This window comes from Rutidosis leptorrhynchoides, chromosome 3, assembly GCF_046630445.1.
Source record: "Rutidosis leptorrhynchoides isolate AG116_Rl617_1_P2 chromosome 3, CSIRO_AGI_Rlap_v1, whole genome shotgun sequence".
NCBI classification, from domain to species: Eukaryota; Viridiplantae; Streptophyta; class Magnoliopsida; order Asterales; family Asteraceae; genus Rutidosis; species Rutidosis leptorrhynchoides.
This window is the reverse complement of record NC_092335.1, coordinates 221,411,675-221,429,461: the sequence shown is the minus strand read 5'-3', so window position 1 is coordinate 221,429,461 and position 17,787 is coordinate 221,411,675. Positions and strand designations below refer to the sequence as shown.

General features: G+C 34.5%; 2 protein-coding genes across 11 annotated transcripts; one reads left to right on the top strand and one right to left on the bottom strand.

Annotated features, from left to right (window-relative positions):
* The first annotated feature begins 5,570 nt into the window (after positions 1-5,570).
* Positions 5,571-17,282, top strand: LOC139897238 (uncharacterized). Of its 10 annotated transcripts, XM_071879925.1 has the most exons (16): positions 5,571-5,768; positions 5,882-5,926; positions 5,998-6,115; positions 6,301-6,335; positions 6,490-6,671; positions 6,902-6,967; positions 7,077-7,191; positions 7,273-7,438; positions 12,604-13,156; positions 13,256-13,357; positions 13,727-13,891; positions 13,987-14,137; positions 14,691-14,788; positions 15,451-15,501; positions 15,611-15,819; positions 17,004-17,282. In XM_071879925.1, the coding sequence occupies exons 12-15, from the start codon at positions 14,026-14,028 to the stop codon at positions 15,689-15,691; spliced, it is 342 nt and encodes a 113-aa protein (XP_071736026.1). In that variant the 5' UTR covers positions 5,571-5,768; positions 5,882-5,926; positions 5,998-6,115; positions 6,301-6,335; positions 6,490-6,671; positions 6,902-6,967; positions 7,077-7,191; positions 7,273-7,438; positions 12,604-13,156; positions 13,256-13,357; positions 13,727-13,891; positions 13,987-14,025; the 3' UTR covers positions 15,692-15,819; positions 17,004-17,282. The 10 variants fall into 10 exon arrangements, with proteins under 10 accessions (XP_071736026.1, XP_071736027.1, XP_071736024.1 ...); XM_071879926.1 differs by lacking the exon at positions 5,882-5,926 and having other exon boundaries at positions 5,927-6,115; positions 7,077-7,186; XM_071879923.1 differs by lacking the exon at positions 5,882-5,926 and having other exon boundaries at positions 5,927-6,115; positions 7,280-7,438.
* On the bottom strand, positions 8,419-12,689 carry LOC139900838 (uncharacterized). Its single transcript, XM_071883591.1, has 4 exons — positions 12,673-12,689; positions 12,220-12,352; positions 10,684-11,867; positions 8,419-8,422 (listed from the first exon to the last, which is right to left on the bottom strand). The coding sequence occupies exons 1-4, from the start codon at positions 12,687-12,689 to the stop codon at positions 8,419-8,421; spliced, it is 1,338 nt and encodes a 445-aa protein (XP_071739692.1).
* Positions 17,283-17,787: the final 505 nt, after the last annotated feature.

The following is a 17,787-nucleotide window of genomic DNA, read 5'->3' as shown; positions in this document are numbered from 1 at the left end:
CGCTTTATATATACATATACACACGAATTTATATGTAACAAAATGGGTTTGTGACTTTGTTTATGTATTGAAATCCATCACATGTATATATTGTTATAGGTTCGTGAATCAACCAGTGGCCAAGTCTTACTTCCCGACGAAGTAAAAATCTGTGAAAGTGAGTTATAGTCCCACTTTTAAAATCTAATATTTTTGGGATGAGAATACATGCAGGTTTTATAAATGATTTACAAAATAGACACAAGTACGTGAAACTACATTCTATGGTTGAATTATCGAAATCGAATATGCCCCTTTTTATTAAGTCTGGTAATCTATGAATTAGGGAACAGACACCCTAATTGACGCGAATCCTAAAGATAGATCTATTGGGCCTAACAAACCCCATCCAAAGTACCGGATGCTTTAGTACTTCAAAATTTATATCATATCCGAAGGGTGTCCCGGAATGATGGGGATATTCTTATATATGCATCTTGTTAATGTCGGTTACCAGGTGTTCACCATATGAATGATTTTTATCTCTATGTATGGGATGTGTATTGAAATATGAAATCTTGTGGTCTATTATTATGATTTGATATATATAGGTTAAACCTATAACTCACCAACATTTTTGTTGACGTTTTAAGCATGTTTATTCTCAGGTGATTATTAAGAGCTTCCGCTGTCGCATACTTAAATAAGGACGAGATTTGGAGTCCATGCTTGTATGATATTGTGTAAAAACTGCATTCAAGAAACTTATTTTGTTGTAACATATTTGTATTGTAAACCATTATGTAATGGTCGTGTGTAAACAGGATATTTTAGATTATCATTATTTGATAATCTACGTAAAGCTTTTTAAACCTTTATTGATGAAATAAAGGTTATGGTTTATTTTAAAATGAATGCAGTCTTTGAAAAACGTCTCATATAGAGGTCAAAACCTCGCAACGAAATCAATTAATATGGAACGTTTTTAATCAATAAGAACGGGACATTTCATGCAGGAAGAGAATAAACAGCTCGATCCCCATTATTTTTTGTTTAATCATGATCATAATTCCATCATCATCAATCATCACTCATCGTTCAGCCATAAAACGGAACCCAGCACTGTTCATCGTGTTCTTCCTTATCCATCTTGTTAATGTTATAGAAGCAAAGAAAAGAAAGTATCGGCAATAGCGAATGGGAAAACGGAACACGGGTTGCAGCAGATTACGTTTGTGGGATGGTTTAAACGAACAGCCACAAATATAATTGATGATGGATTGCGTCGGTTTATAGAAACAGTAAACAGAATAACTAATTGTAGTAGCGGCGATGATTGTATGGTCTTTTAGTTGATTGTTACTGTGTTTCGATGGTGGTGAGGTTTGACGGAAGAAACAGGAAAATTAACCGAAGTTGTAGCGAGTTCCAGTTGATGTTGATTACACAAAAAAACAAAACACAGACGTAACAGATGGCAGTGATTCTTGGAGGGTTCGAATGGTATTTTATAGATGAACAGATGGCAGTGATTTTTATAGATGAACAGAAAAACGAATAGTAGCAACAATAACGATTAGCTTGCAGTTTTTGTAGGAGGTGGTTCGAATGAATAACCATGGTGATGAAGTGATAATCTATTGGAGGTTTACGATGGTATTTGAGGGTGTTTCATGGCATAGATAATGAAGAGAGAGAGAAGAGATAGAGAGATGGTTCGAAGAAAGGTGAGGATGGGTGATCGGTGGTGGTGATTTGCAGTTTGTGGTGATTCTCGAACAGGAACAAAAGTATACCAAATGACAGCAACAACACTTCTTCAATGTTTAATATCATCACCTTGTCCATTATCTTTGCTTGTTAAATCAAATCATAGATAGGAAATGAGTGTTCATAGTTATTATGGTGAAGAAGGTGAAAGTGGCGGGTTTCACGATGCTTGAATGGAGGATGGTGGTTCAAGGTGTAAGGCGGAAGCAGAAGCAAATTTGTAGCTAGTTGTAAACTATGTTAATGGTTTGTGGTTCTCATGGTTGGTTTTATAGAAGAAATAGATAGATATTTGATAGATGGTGGAATGAATGCCACATATGTCCATGTATACATATAATTCATACATGATGTTAGTGGGGTTCGGTTATTACACAAGAAAGAAGTAAAGAATATGTAAAATGATTCTTTAATCAAAAGGAAAAGGACACTTGTGAGGTTGTGTAGTCAAAAGTTAAAAACAGTAATCGGGATTTGTTTGTTGGTTAAAAGATAAAGGTGATAGATTCATGACAAATGAATAAAGAAAGGAGTGGGGTTTATATATGTATGTGTTTAATTGTGTTCCACACATAAAGATGAACGGAAGTGAGTAATATATGGACACTCATGTATGTTATATATATTATATACATATATATTAAGATATTAGAAGAAAACACATTTTAGTAAAAGCAATTTAATAATCATACATATAAAACAATAACCAACTTGATCTTATTTGATCCGTGTTAAATGCCCGTAGTTATATGTCATACATTTTTTTTAGAAAGTTTATTTCTATATATATAATTGCATTTCCTTTTTATATATATATATACTATGTTTTATGATATCATAAATTATTTTACATCACAATTAAATCATATAATCGTTCTTTAATATATTTCAAGTAATCATATGCGCACACACACGCGCACATATATATTTATATATATGTATATATTTATATTTATATTTACGAATAATAGTTCGTGAATCGTCGGGAATAGTCAAAGGTCAAATGGATATATGAAACAGTTCAAAATTTTGAGACTCAACCTAACAGACTTTTCTTATCGTGTCAAAAATAATAAATCGTATCGAGAGTTTGGTTCAAAATTAGTCGAAATTTTCCGGGTCGTGACACTAGAGATTGCTTTTCCCTTGTGCATGTGTTAGACATTAATGTGTGCTTACACATTAATCAAGCAATGTGTTATATTGCAATTAAACTTGTTAAGAGTTTGAATTATAAGTTGTGCAAGTATCTATATGTTTGATCCTAGAATAACTATCTCTTGCTATGTGAGTATTACTTGCTACTTGCCAATATGCTTAATACTCATAAACTTGTCAACTTGATTAATATGTTTGCCATGTGCTCACTAGTTAGGATTCAAGTAACTTTCCTACTCCAATAGATTAAGTGTAAAATGGTTCACAATAAAAGTATAGTCAATTGTCTATTTGATCTAGTCTAAGTAACTAAGGGTGATTGTTTATGACTTAACTTTGATGTCTCTACATACTTCATGATTATCTTATAGAGACATTATTCAATTAATCTCCAACTAAACTTAAAAAGAACATGACTTGTGATTAATTGAAACTAGAAAGTTAATGACATAGTGACTAGTCTTTAGAATTGAACCAAGGGCATTAAAGTGGCTAATTAAGTCTTGACCAAACTGAGATTACCTAAAATGTCAATCAAGACACTTCTCCAAGAATGTTGGGTTTGCCACTTTTGGAATGATTAGTCACTTTCATGCATTAAGACCAAATCTCACACACTTAATGCATATAGTACTTGTATAGGATGTTTGGTTTCTTTTGCAGGTGCTAGAAGGAGTAAAGGTGTCAAAAAGTGGTGTTCAAATTTGAGTCAAACGGCTATACAACGGATACCAAATTTGGACTGGAGCACGCACGGTCGCACCACGGTCGACCGTGCAGGCAACCGTGTGTCAACGGTTACTTTTTGAATCCCACTATAAAAGGCAAACATTTAAGAGCATTTGAAGCTGATCCTCTTGCATATTTCAAAGGCTTATTTTCAGTGATCACAAATGCATCAATTACTACTCAAATGTGATCAAGCAAGAGAAGATTCTATGATCTTAGAGATATAGAATTGGGTTGTTGTAAATTTACTAATCAAAATCATTTATCTTGTGAGTTTACTTAATGTAATGTATGTCCTAGTATTGTCTTATGATCATCATTGCAAAGTGTATAAGTCTTGTAACTTCAATTAGTAGAAGCATGAGCTAGCTTAGTGATCTACTTTCTTAAAGGGACTTAGGAAGTTGATTAATCTTATTTGGAAATTAATACTTGTCCAATGTGAAGCCAAGTTGATCTAGGTTAGAGTTGATCTTTCAAAGAGATAGAAAGATTAGGTTTGTTGTCTACCAAAGAAGTTGAAGACTTGTAACTCGGATATCCACCGGGTTTGGAGAAAAGTGCTTAGTGAAGCAACAAATCCCGATTAGTGTAATCGGGGAGTGGATTAAGGTGGATTAGTTAACATCCACCCGAACCACTATAAATCCTTGTGTCTATGTTCTTTGCATTACTTCATTTATCACTTTGAACATATACACTACACACATCAAGTTGGAGTTGAATTGGTTGATCAAAGTTAAATCAAATTTGGTGATCAATCGAAAAAGTGTTAAAAACGTATCAAGTAACTGTTCTTACCCTTTTAGTTACTTGCAATATATATATATATATATATATATATATATATATATATATATATATATATATATATATATATATATATATATATATATATATATATATATATATATATATATTACATTTTAAATAAGTTCAAAACGATCAAACACGCTGTAAGACCTCCTTACATACAACATTCTTTGTAGTATCCGAGTTGTTGCCCTTCTCATCCAATATAATAGCTTTAAGGCCCTTTCTGCTTTTTATGCTAGAAACAACAACGTAAAGTTGCTCGTGTCAGAAAACTAGTTTTTGTAAAAATAGTCCAACATATTTATCGTCATTGCAAAGCATACTGTAACATAAAATTGGCATCACTAATACTTAACAGTAATCTTTTTGTTTGTTGGTGCAACAATCCTTATAGGTATATAAGTGATGTCACCAAATTTTGACCAATAATAATTCTAGTTTCAATAATAAGTTCCGCTAGTCATTGAACTTGTAACCTCCTATCACTACACATTTTATATCCTCTATTTGTAAGCCTATATGCTTGCTTCTCACTAGTCCAATTTTAACTATTCATCATTTTTGTCCCTTTGGTTTTTTTTTAAATTGCTTTATAATAGGTTTTACATATTTTTTTATTTTTTTGTCTTGTGTGGACTGGTTTTTAAAATTTGTAAGCCTATATGCTTGCTTCTCACTAGTCCAATTTTAACTATTCATCATTTTTGTCCCTTTGTTTTTTTTTTAAATTGCTTTATAATAGGTTTTATATATTTTTTTATTTTTTTGTCTTGTGTGGACTGGTTTTTAAAAAAAAAACTTTTTAAAAGAGCTATTTTACTCGAATGAACCTACAGAAAACTCGGTCCAACAACTATACAGAAAACTCGGCCCCCATCCGACAGCGCCTGCATTTCTCCTCTTCTCCCGTGCCTTCTCCCATAACTTCTACCCCACCTCCTTTCTCCATTCGAGGGGGCGTATAAAGTAAGTGGATGTTGAGGGGCCGATTGTAGTGTGACACACCCGGACATGAGTTTTAGTATGTAAGGGTTAATTAATTAATTAATTAATAATACATAACCTTTTATCATCTTTTTCTTTCGTATCCGATGTAGATAGATCCGATTAGTCAAAAATAGGGCACCAAACAATGTGCTCGTAGATCACAACTGAAATCTAGCGGAGAAAATTTAGAATCGTAGTCAAATCAAAGATCATCATCATCTTTACACGCTCTACAAAATCCACAAAATAGAAGAAAATTAAAAATATTATTTTTCTTCATCTTTGCAATTCCCCTTCTCCATGATTCCACCAAACTCTCACATTTTTTGGTACTTTTTTCATCTTAATCCTTTTCAAATCAACAACATTTTTCATAGCTTCGTTATACAATAAAAAGTTTTATTTTTAGTTTTAATTTGCGTATATTTTGTGTTTTTGCAAGTATTGATTGCGATTCATACCCACATGGCAAATATTCCCATTTCAGGTTCTTTACTCTGTCTTTCTTAACTGTTTAAGGCAAACTAAATTACAACGATGCTGTAATCTTCTCTTCAGCTGGCTAATAAACATAAGCAAACTCTCAAATTGATGATGAAAAGCGATGTTCGAATTGATGATGAAAAACTAAGTCCATTATGTTCTCCCGCTGTCGCCAATCAAAAAAGCTTGCTGGGTTTGTTAAGATTTCAATTTCAATTTCTTTATCTTTCAATTTCAGTTTGCTTATGTTTGTATTTGAGTTTTTCTTATTTTTATAGTTGGAATTATAATGGCAGTTTTGTTGTTGTTGTTGTTGTTGTTGCCGCCGCCGCCGCCGCCGCCGCCGGCGGTGCTGGTGTTGTTGTTGTTGTGTTGAAGGTTGATGTGCATCGACTCGACCATCGATCTACCGAGTAAAGCTTTCATTTTATTAAATCTATGTTTCTTGTAATTTATTTTTTCTTTTTAAATCGATTTTTCTGTATTGTACTGATGTGTATTTGTAGTTCACTTGATTCTATTGTTCATGATTTTCTAATCGTTATTTTAATTTATAAATTGCTGCAGACATTTATAATTGGAAGCATTACTGAGAGAGAAGGAGATATCACAAATCATATATTAATGCTTTTGTTGATTTTTTAATAAATTATTATTTGGAGTTTGATTTAGTATATTGGTTTTGTTACAGGGCAAAACTTCCAGGAAAGGTGATATATTCAAGAAGAAATCAATAATACTGTTTACAGGTTTTGTAATGTTAATAGGTTGGATCTTAGATTTATCACTTTATGTTTTGTTATAATGTTAAAATTAAAATTAAATATTAAATGATCGGTTATTCAGAACATGGTACGTGCTTTATGTAATTTATGTAATTTTTGTTGGTAATACCTTAGTGTTGTTTTAGTTATTTACAGCAAATATTAGTTTATTTATGATGAACTTTATAATTCAGTTTTAGTGTTTTTAAATGTAGTTCAATAGACTTAGCAAAGCGTTGCTACTTATGTTGCTCATCATACTGCAATTGTCCACGAACATGGTATGTACTTTATGTTATTTCTTTTGCGAATCCCTTTTTTGCGTTCATGTTTTGGTTTTCGTGATTTGTTCTTGAGTCTATGATCTAATTGTTGTAATTTTGGGTGTAGATGTATTGAGATCCTAGCAGGCTATCACTGACCAAGTATTTATGTGTGCCTACTTCGATTGAACATGCAAGTTCTCCTGTTTCTTTTGGCGGCATTATGATACTTGAAAAGTATGGTATGTGTTTTATGATCTTTGTTGTTTTCTTTAAGTTGTGTAAATTAAGAATACTATTTACTCATATCTTTTTCGCCAAAGTATCCAGGTGTTTTTTCTATTTATTGTGACCTTGGTCATTGCACACGAGTTTGTATTCACCGTGATGCATTATTTTGGTACGACCATCTGGTCACTAACAAGTAATAACAGACCCATGATTTACAAGAATAAAACTGCTATCAACCTCAAATCAAGTAAATATAAGGTACGTGTCAATTCAACAATCTCTATCCCAAGTCAACGCTTATAACAACAACAACAACAACAACAATACCCAATCCCGCGCCTGCGAGGTATGGGGGAGGTAAGGTGTAGACAATCCTTCCTCTACCCTAAACTAGAAGAGAAGTCGTTTCTGTTACCACGAGTCGAGGGAATTCTCCACCCACGGTAAAGGAAATTCATCCCCCTCTCTACTCCAGGGTAGAGAGATTGCTTCCGTGAGGACCTCCGGCTAAAAAAGGACTTTTTTTTTTTTTTTAAATTTAAAACTAGAAAATAGAAATTAAAACATACAAAGATAAATAAAAAATAATAATAAAAATAATAGTAATAATAATAATAAAATATAGGGGGGACGCCATGAAAATGGTAGAATCAGATTTTCATGGGGTTTAAAGCATGCCTAAGAATCAATTTAGGCTCTGAGCGGCAGTCAAGACGCCACTAAAACGACGCTTGTCGTTGCCTCAATAAATAGAGCCAAAAGACCTTGTGGACAGCAACTCGAGGGCATGCCGGGTGGAAGTTGTTGCGCAAGCAAAGAGCCAACCACCCTTAGCAAACCAAAAACCACTCATGCACCTTTACGGTAGACACCACCGAAACCACCCAACTAAAAGGAACCAACCAAGCTCTAGAGCAAGGGAAGTCGTCCTCAGCCATAATGGTCCCAAGATGCACCGAGCGATGCGAATCACTTGATCATACATACATGCATACATACGTACATACATACACACATACCTAAACCTACATACACACCAGACATACCTACGTATATACATGAGACATACCTACGTACAAGCATGAAACATACCTACGTACATACATACATGCATAAAGCCACACATACAACCATACATACATAGCATAAACACCAAGTCCTACATAAACAAAAACATACATACATGAGTGAATATACCACACCTGCAGACAAGTAAAAAAACAAGCATACATACATACCTACCTACAAATATACATACATAAAAAACAAACTCACATACAAAAACGTGTGTAACTGCATCACACCTTCATTACAAAACCTACATGCATGCATACATACATACAAACATACAAGAACCTACGTGCATACGTACAAACAACCAAGCAAGCATGCATACATCCAAAACCAAAGATACCAAAAACATATTCATTTAATAATATTAGTAACAGTACATAAAACTAATAAAAACGATAGTAATAGTAATACAAATAATAGTAATAATAATAGTTCATATAAATATTAATAGTAATAAATATTTGTAATACAAATACTAATACACTAATAATTAATAATAGTGATACAAAAAATAATAATAATAACAATAACAATACTAATAATTGTAATAGTAAGAATAATAACAGTAATAGCAGTAATAACAGTAATAACAATAACAATAACAATAACAATAATAATAATAAAAGTAGCCCTACTCAACTATTCTTATTCTAGCCCTCCACGCATCCCTATCAGAAGTCATGTCCTCGGTCAACGAAAGCCCCCTCATGTCGAGTCTTAGTCTATCCATCCACCTACGAGTAGGTCTACCCCTTCTCCTTACACCATCTACCGTGAGTGCCTCAACTCTCCTAACCGGGGCAATACGTGGTCGTCTCATCACATGCCCAAACCAACGAAGTCGTTCTTCTCTTAGCTTGTCGATGATGCTACTGACTCCAAGTTTTTCCCTAAACACACCATTTGGGATCATATCTAGCATGGTTTTACCACACGTCCACCTAAGCATCCTCATTTCTGCCACCTCCATCCTTCTTTCTTGGGCCTTCGTCATTGGCCAACATTCTGATCCGTACAACATGGCAGGTCTGATTGCCACCTTGAGGAATTTTCCTTTCAATTTGAGTGGTATCTTCTTGTCGCACAAGACCCCTTTCGCTGCTCTCCACTTCAACCAACCTACCTTAATACGATGAGTCACGTCCTCATCTATCCTCCCTGATTTGTGGAGGACCGAGCCTAGATATCTAAACGACTCTTGTGGGTGCAAGATCTGGTCCCCAATGCTGATGTTCCCTCCAACATTAAGTTCATCATCAGTCCTACCGAATTCGCAACTAAGATATTCCGTCTTTTGTCTACTGATCCGTAGCCCATTTTGTTCTAAGGCTTCCCTCCATTGTTCCAGCCTTCTATTAAGCTCATCCTTTGTTTCCGATACAAGCACGATATCATCGGCAAAAATCAGACACCAAGGGATGTTCTCTTGTATTCCTCGATACAGCTCGTCGAGGATCAAAGCAAAAAGGAAAGGACTAAGGGCCGATCCCTGGTGCAACCCTACTTCTATCGGGAAATACTCTGTGTTTCCCACAGGCGTCCGAACGCAGGCCTTCGCCCCATCGTACATATCCATAATAGCTCTAATATATCTACTTGGGATACCCCTAACGTTAAGGGTCTTCCAAATCAACTTTCGCGGTACGCAATCATAGGCCTTTTCCAAGTCTAAGAAGACCATCTCTAGACCCTTTTGTTTCTCCCTATACTTCTCCATAACGCTTCTTAAAATATGAATTGCCTCCATCGAAGAGCGCCCTGGCATGAAACCAAATTGGTTTTCGGAAACCGTAGTTTCGCGTCGGAGTCTAGTCTCAATCACTCTCTCCCAAAGCTTCATAGTATGACTAAGTAATTTTATGCCTCTATAATTACCACAGATTTGGGCATCCCCTTTATTTTTGTAAATGGGGATAATCTCGCTGAGTCTCCATTCCGTAGGCATTTTATAACTTCTAAGCGTCTTATTGTAAAGACACGTCAACCACCTGACACCATCCTCGCCTAGGCACCGCCACGCCTCTATTGGGATCTGGTCTGGTCCAACAGCTTTGTTTCTACCCATCTTTCGTAGTGCCGATCTTACTTCTTCCTGACTGATTCTCCTACAGAAATTGTTGTTCTGGAAATGTCCTATTCCCAAGTCCTGCGGGTCCTCTTGGCGCCCGGGTCCTTCACCCACGAAAAGAGATTGGAAATACCCTTCCCATCTTTTCCTAATTTCGTCTTCCTTTACTATGGTTTGACCGGCTTCATCCTTGATGAACTTGATGTTATCTATATCCCTCCTCCTACGCTCCCTAGCTTTAGCAATCCTGTAAATATCATTTGCTCCTTCTTTGGAGTCTAGTTTCCTATACAAAACTTCATACGCTTTATCTTTTGCACGGGCAACGGCCTTCTTAGCTTCTCTTTTAGCTTCTTTATACCTTTCTTCTGCCCTAGTTCTGTCATCACGTGTCCCGTCCCGACATGTAACGAGCTCCCTAAACCTCAGTTGCTTAAGTGCGACTTTGGTTTGAACCTCATCACTAATCCACCATGATTCTCTACAAGACTTGTGTCCTCTCGATGTCCCTACTGCCACACCTAAGGTTTCCTTGGCGACATCTCTAATAGTTGATGCGAAACTATTCCACATATGATCTGCATCCCCATGAGTAACAGTATCCATTACTGCCTCTACTCTTTCCAAAACCGATGCTTTGAAAGTTTCGGCTTTCTCTTCATTCAGATTCTTCCAAAGGATCCTAGGTTGGGCGGGTCTCCCTCTCCTAGTAACTCGTCTCTGCGGAACCAAGTCCATGACCAAAAGTCTGTGTTGAGTGGAACAGGTCCAGGTAGTCAGGGCTTTACAGTCTCTGCAGGTCCTAAGGTCCCCTTTGCGAAGCAGCAAATAATCAATCTGGGTACTATGACCTCCACTGTGGAAGGTTGCTAGCTGAGCTTCCGTCTTCCTAAAGAAAGAGTTTGCAACAACCAAATCGTGGGCAACAGCGAATTCGAGAATGGAGCGTCCTTCTTCATTTCGAACTCCGTACCCAAAGCCCCCATGGACACCCGCATATCCGTCTGAAATCGTTCCTATATGTCCATTAAGGTCTCCCCCAATAAGTAATCGATGATCAGCGGGGCAACTCCTCACAACTTCATCTAACGATTCCCAAAAGCGACTTTTTTCTTCTTCGCCTAAACCAGCATGAGGTGCGTAAGCGCAAATAACCATGTAAGACTCCTCCTGGATAACTAACCTAACCGACATAATCCTATCGCTACACCTACCCACACCCACAATATTATCCTTATGACGGGGCCCTATAAAGATCCCTACCCCGTTTCTAGCTACTCTGGAACCCGAAAACCACAACTTGTAGTCACCAATGTCAACCGCCTCTTCACCCTTCCATCTGGTCTCTTGAACACACAATATGTCCACTTTACTCTTAAGTAACGTCTCTACAAGTTCACGGGATTTGCTCGTCAAACTTCCTACATTCCAACTACCTACTCTAATCCTAACACGAAAATCTCTAACCCTTCTAGACCTAGCCGCCCCTAAGCTCGAAGGACATGACCTCACGTGACCATCACTACGACTAGAGTCTATCTTACCCTATATAATAAACAAAAGGGAAAAGGCAGAAGTGGCAATATAATATAAAAATAAAAATATAATATAATAATAACAATAACAATAACAATAATAATAATAATAATAATAATAATAATAATAATAATAATAATAATAATTAATAATAATAATAATAATAGAGTATTAATAATACTAATAATCACTAATATAATAGTATAATAATAATAATAGTCAAGGATATAATTAATAAACACAACTTTGAAAACCTCAAGGATATGAATACGCAAATACAGCGAAAAAGTAAAGCAGAAATATCACAGAGTATGGACTTAAGGAAAAGGGATCAGAGAGCCAAACACAGCCTTGTAAAGACAAGGAGTTTCCGGCAGGAGAGATTTCCGGCAGCAGTGATTTCCGGCAGCTCCAAGGCAGCAGACGGCGAAAATGGCGAGGTTTCTCGTTTACTACAAACCCTCGCTAGTAGATCCGTTATGTTACCTTCAGATCTGAGAATTTTGTGCCCTAATTGAAAAGGTATTGACAAGTAATTGATCGGATCCAAATTGATAAGTGGTGAAATTGTGGGTGCGTAGATCAGACGTTAACAAACTTGAGTAAATAAGTCATGAAACATTATTTTTTAAATGCATCTTCTTATGTAGCTTCCATCATACGGTGTCAATCTCCTATCGTGTAATTTTGACCACGTGCTTAAAAAATGATCAAAAACCCGTCTCACCAACATATGCCTATGCAGATACACAGGAACACCAACCGAAGCAGAAAAATGAGTAAATAAGAACTCTTAACAGCTATGTCCAGATACCTGCAACACCAAGCCATCCTTTTCTAGATATGCTTGATACGGCAGCTAGACAAAAAGAGGATCTTTTCTTTTTCTTTTTTCTTTTTTTTTTTATTAAAATTTAAGCTTTTTGTTTATGTTTATCTAGATTCAAGCTTTTCAACAAGATCTATGGAATGTTAGTTCGAAACTTAATTATTTGATTAGTTTTTCTTAAGTTGCGAATCGACGTTTCATACATATTATTTTAGTTTGTTTATAGTTTAAACATTTTTTAATGTGCACTTAATTTGTATTGGGGAGAAGCACTCATGCAAGAGAGAAACTGATTGAATTGTATAAGCGATACTAAGCAAGTGGTTCCTATAAGCATGAGTATGCCTTTCTTATTCAATTTTTGTCTTCGATGTTGTCTTCTACAGGTTTTTTCGATTTGGAAAGTCAAGGTTTTATCGGTTTGAAATGCTATTGTTCCTTTAGTTTGCGGTGATTGATGGTTTGAAAAGTTAGGGCTTCATTACTTTGTATTTAACATCTTTTTCCCGTTGTTGATTGTGATCACACTAATAGTGGCTAACATTGGGTTTTGTATTTACAATTTCAGTTTTTTAGTTTGTGAAAAGCAGGGCTTATACGTGTGTCCATTATTGTAAGAATACTACACTGGAAGCTTTCAGTTGAGTTTGTCCTGAACAAAACTAAGAGAGTAGGTTCATTTTACTATATTTTAATAAATTCTATGGATAAAGATCAGTACCCCTGCAAATACACCAATTTAAGTGATATTATGTAATATTAATCGTTCACATATTTTAATTATATTACAGTGCTACTAAACTTTGATAAAACCAAGATTTATAATTAAATGTGTATGCTACTTTTGAACTTCAAATCTCTGGTTTGATAAAAAAAAGTCAAGTTTGTTTCTGTACCCCTGCAAAGACACCAATTTTAAATGGAATAATGTTTCGGTTAAAGATTGGCCTTTTGAGTTTTTTATTTGACATTAGTTGTATTTGAGTGAAGAATGATATGAGATGATAAACAGTTTCTTTTACTATTGTTTTATGTGTAGGAATTAAAGCAACTAGCTGATGAGCTTCGATCTGATGTTATATTCAACGTTTCTAAAATTGGTGGTCATTTGGGTTCGAGTGTTGGTGACGTAGAGCTGACCGTGGCCCTTCATTACGTATTTAATACGCCACAAGATAAGATACTATGGGACGTTGGTCATCAGGTGAGATTATAGGACCATTAATCAATTATTACACATAAAAAATGATTATGGTTGAATATTTTTAAAATTAATTGACTGTTAATGTGTTTTTGTAGTCATACCCACATAAAATCTTGACTGGAAGAAGAGATCAAATGCATACAATTAGACAGACAAATGGGTTGGCAGGGTTCACTAAACGCTCTGAAAGCGAGCATGATTGTTTTGGTACAGGTCATAGCTCAACCACCATTTCAACAGGGTTAGGTAAACGCTATGTGCTTGCGGTTTAGAAAGGAAACGTGAAACTCAAACGTTATGTAAATTTGAACTTTCGGGTCTTTTGTGTTCTTATCTTACGATATACGAGTATATGATATCTATTACATGATATGAAAATGCCACATACATGACATCATTTTATAATTTTTACCTTAGGTTAAAAAATAATATGGGACACATGGCACCAAACTAAACTGCCTTGCTTACATCATCAATTAAAAAAAACTTTTTAACTATTTAATAATAATAAAAAAAAGGTATTTTAAAAAAAACCATGTAATAAAAAACAAAAGCTTTATTAAAAAAAAAATTACTGCACACGCATACCCTATCCACAGGCTTTATTTCTTCGACCTGCACAATACCTCCCACGCGTGACTGACGAAAACCCTCTCCTGGCTCTTAAATTTTTCTCAGAGTTTTCAAATTCAAAAAAACCCTAAAGAACCTAATTGTTGAAATCTTTCAATTTCAATAAATCCTTTTAAATTTACAGTCATCCCTAAGCTTCTTCATCATCTAACTCTCATCCTTTTAGGTTTACTGCTCGACGTTGTACGAATCAGTGGTGGTGGCTGGAAAAATGAACCAGAGGAGGTGGCTGGAACGGAAAACGAATGCAACCGGTCAGAGGAGGTAGAAATTACTACTACTAATCTTGCAATCCTTTATTTCTTTCTATTCTCTTTTTGACTTTATGGTTGAAATTTTTGTGAACTATTGACTTAGAAAAAGGTGTATGTTTTGTTTTATGATCTCCATGTGTTTGATTAAATGCTTAAATGAAACTGAGGATAAAAACGGCTTCATATGATGATTTTATGTAAATCAATTGTACATTGTTAATGCGTGATTATAATTTGTTGAAGGTATAACCAAGTAAATCTATGGTTTTGCATATACCCATGAAGTTGGGGCTTTATTCAGCAGGCAAGCGTTTGATATCATTTTCAATTTGATGGAATTATTATACATGTTATTTGTTGGTTGACTTTTCAGTTTTATTGTACATCTCATAATAAGTAACTCCTTAGTACAATTTACATAGATTGTATGTTTATGCCGCAAGTCATGAGACTCAGTTACATAATTGTATGTTTACATAGATTTTATTTGGAAGGAAATTTTTTCCTAACCCACTGATATTTGGAGCTATGGTTCTCATCTTTTTGAGTGTGGCACTAGAAAATTTGATATACAACAATGGAAGGACATTTTAATCTTATGTTGCAAATAAAATGTGATTCTAATGCGTACAACAAAAGCACTGTAAAGTGGGTTCTTATGTTTGCGTGCAGGTCTTGAAATCTTTTGGACTAGATCCTACAAGATTTTTTAGAAATATTAAGGTATGTATTGATCCTAGACTCCAAACTACGTTTGTAAATTATTATTTTTAGTTAGACAATCTATAATCACGTTCTATTTCTAGATTTTATAAATTTAAATACATTGTAGGTGACAAGTCATGCAATGATTAATGACAGAAATAATGATATGCCTTCTATTTTGTTATTGTTAGTTGTTAATACTAACTGAAATTTGAACACATGTTTGGAGGGAGTTAAGGATGTGCTTACTTCCGTATACAAAAGCATCACCAAATAAGGTTATTGTTGTAGAGATGATGATGACGATGATCCAAAACTAATTATAGTAACTTTAAGGTACCTTTATTCATCTCTCTCTCTCTCTCTTTTTTTTTTTTTTTTTTTTTTTTTTTTTTTTTTTTTTTTACTTGCACCTTATTTATTAATTTATTTTTAACAAGTTCATATTTGTGATAATCTTGGATCAAAAAAATGGCTCGAAAGGTATTAACCGTTAAGCCTTTTCGTTTTAAAACCGGTTAGGGTTTGGGTCATTGAATTTACTTTCGATTTGGTACGCTTAATATGATAAAATTGAAATAGTGAGCCGTGATTATGTGAATATGATGATGATGATGATGATGATGATGATGATGATGATGATGATGATGATGATGATGAGGAGGAGGAGGAGGAGGAGGAGGAGGAGGATGATGAGGATTTGAGTTTATTACTGAATTGTGATGATGATAGTGTAAGATATAGTATTGAATTAGAAGTATTGAACACTCAAGTTAGTATAGATTGATGCACTCAATTAGTTGTGATTCACTATAGATAATTTGATGGGGTTTTTTTTGTTGACATGAGATTTGTTACTGTTAGAAGAAGGATGGATATAACTTTCTAAAATGGTAAACTTCCCTATATACCCATTTCACCACCTGTATTAGTTGGGTCACTGTGTTGGTATTGAAAAATAGCATATAGCATTTGATAATAATAATGACAGACTATGAGTTTTAGTGATGAGATTACTTCATATGATAAAGTATAATGGTCTCTATTATAAGCGACTATGTACCAAATGAAAGACACCTTTCTACATTATAGACATGAGTGATTATATGAATTGTGTTGATTTGGTAAATGGTGTGTGAAACGTATTGTATAGCAGAATCTAACCATCACTTTTTATGAATTTCATATGAATTTTGTTGATTTGGCATATGCTTCTATGAATGATGTTTATGGCCAAATGAATTCTATATACATGTAGTCATTTACTCTGTGATTTAGTCAATAGTTTTTTATGTCATTTGTTTTCTATGTTTAGTAGGTGCAATGTTATGTCTAAAGGTGGTTATAGGCCAAGCATCAACTGACACAGATACAATGTTATGTTTACTTCTTTTAGTGAATAATTTATAAAGGCTTAGTTTTTCTATAAATATAAGTGTGCAACACATGTTTTTAAATAGTAGACTGAATAGTTATAGAAATTTCAGATCATTACTAATTCATGAAGTTGGCGTTTGCAGGTATGTATGCCTTTTATTAAAGTTTTGATATATAAAGATTTAAATTTCCACCTTAACAAACTGTTTTTGTATGTAAGTGTATTCATTAAAATGTAACTTTAGTTCATATACGTTCCAAATGGGTGAACCTGAGAAGTAATAACCTTGCTACTACAAAGAAGATGTGATGATTTTGGGAAGTAATGAATTCTTAAGATGGTTTTCCTTTCGTTTGTTAACGTTTTGTATTTTAAGACTATTCTTTTGGATGGCAGTTTTTTATTTTGGTTGTTTTGAGTATTCGGTTAAACATTATTGTTTCTATTTCGTCGAACCTGATTAATTATGCTATTTTATCTACGTGTTTGATTATATAACATCCACATCATGGTTAAATAACATTCTTTACATATAACATATCATTCAATAATTTTCTCTTTAAAATTCCGTGATTTCACGGGTCTCTGCACTAGTGGTATATATTTTTCCAAGAAGTTGGAGTTTATCGGTTTTGTTGTAGTTTTTTTTGATATGTTGGAGTATTGGACTGGCCTATATGTGTGACCAAGCTACGCACGAGCATAAGTATGCGATTCTTTACTAGTAGTCTCTGATTGTTTACTCGAGAGACATAATCACTGAGCGGCTTAATAAACTACACAAATATTATATTGCTAAATGACAATTAATCCGTTATCAAAAAACTATAAATTCTAATGCTGATTTTCAAAACCTTTTATTGTTGAAAGAAACTAATTGTTGAGAACGAGAATAAAAAACCCGCACTTCGCTGTAATTACGATGT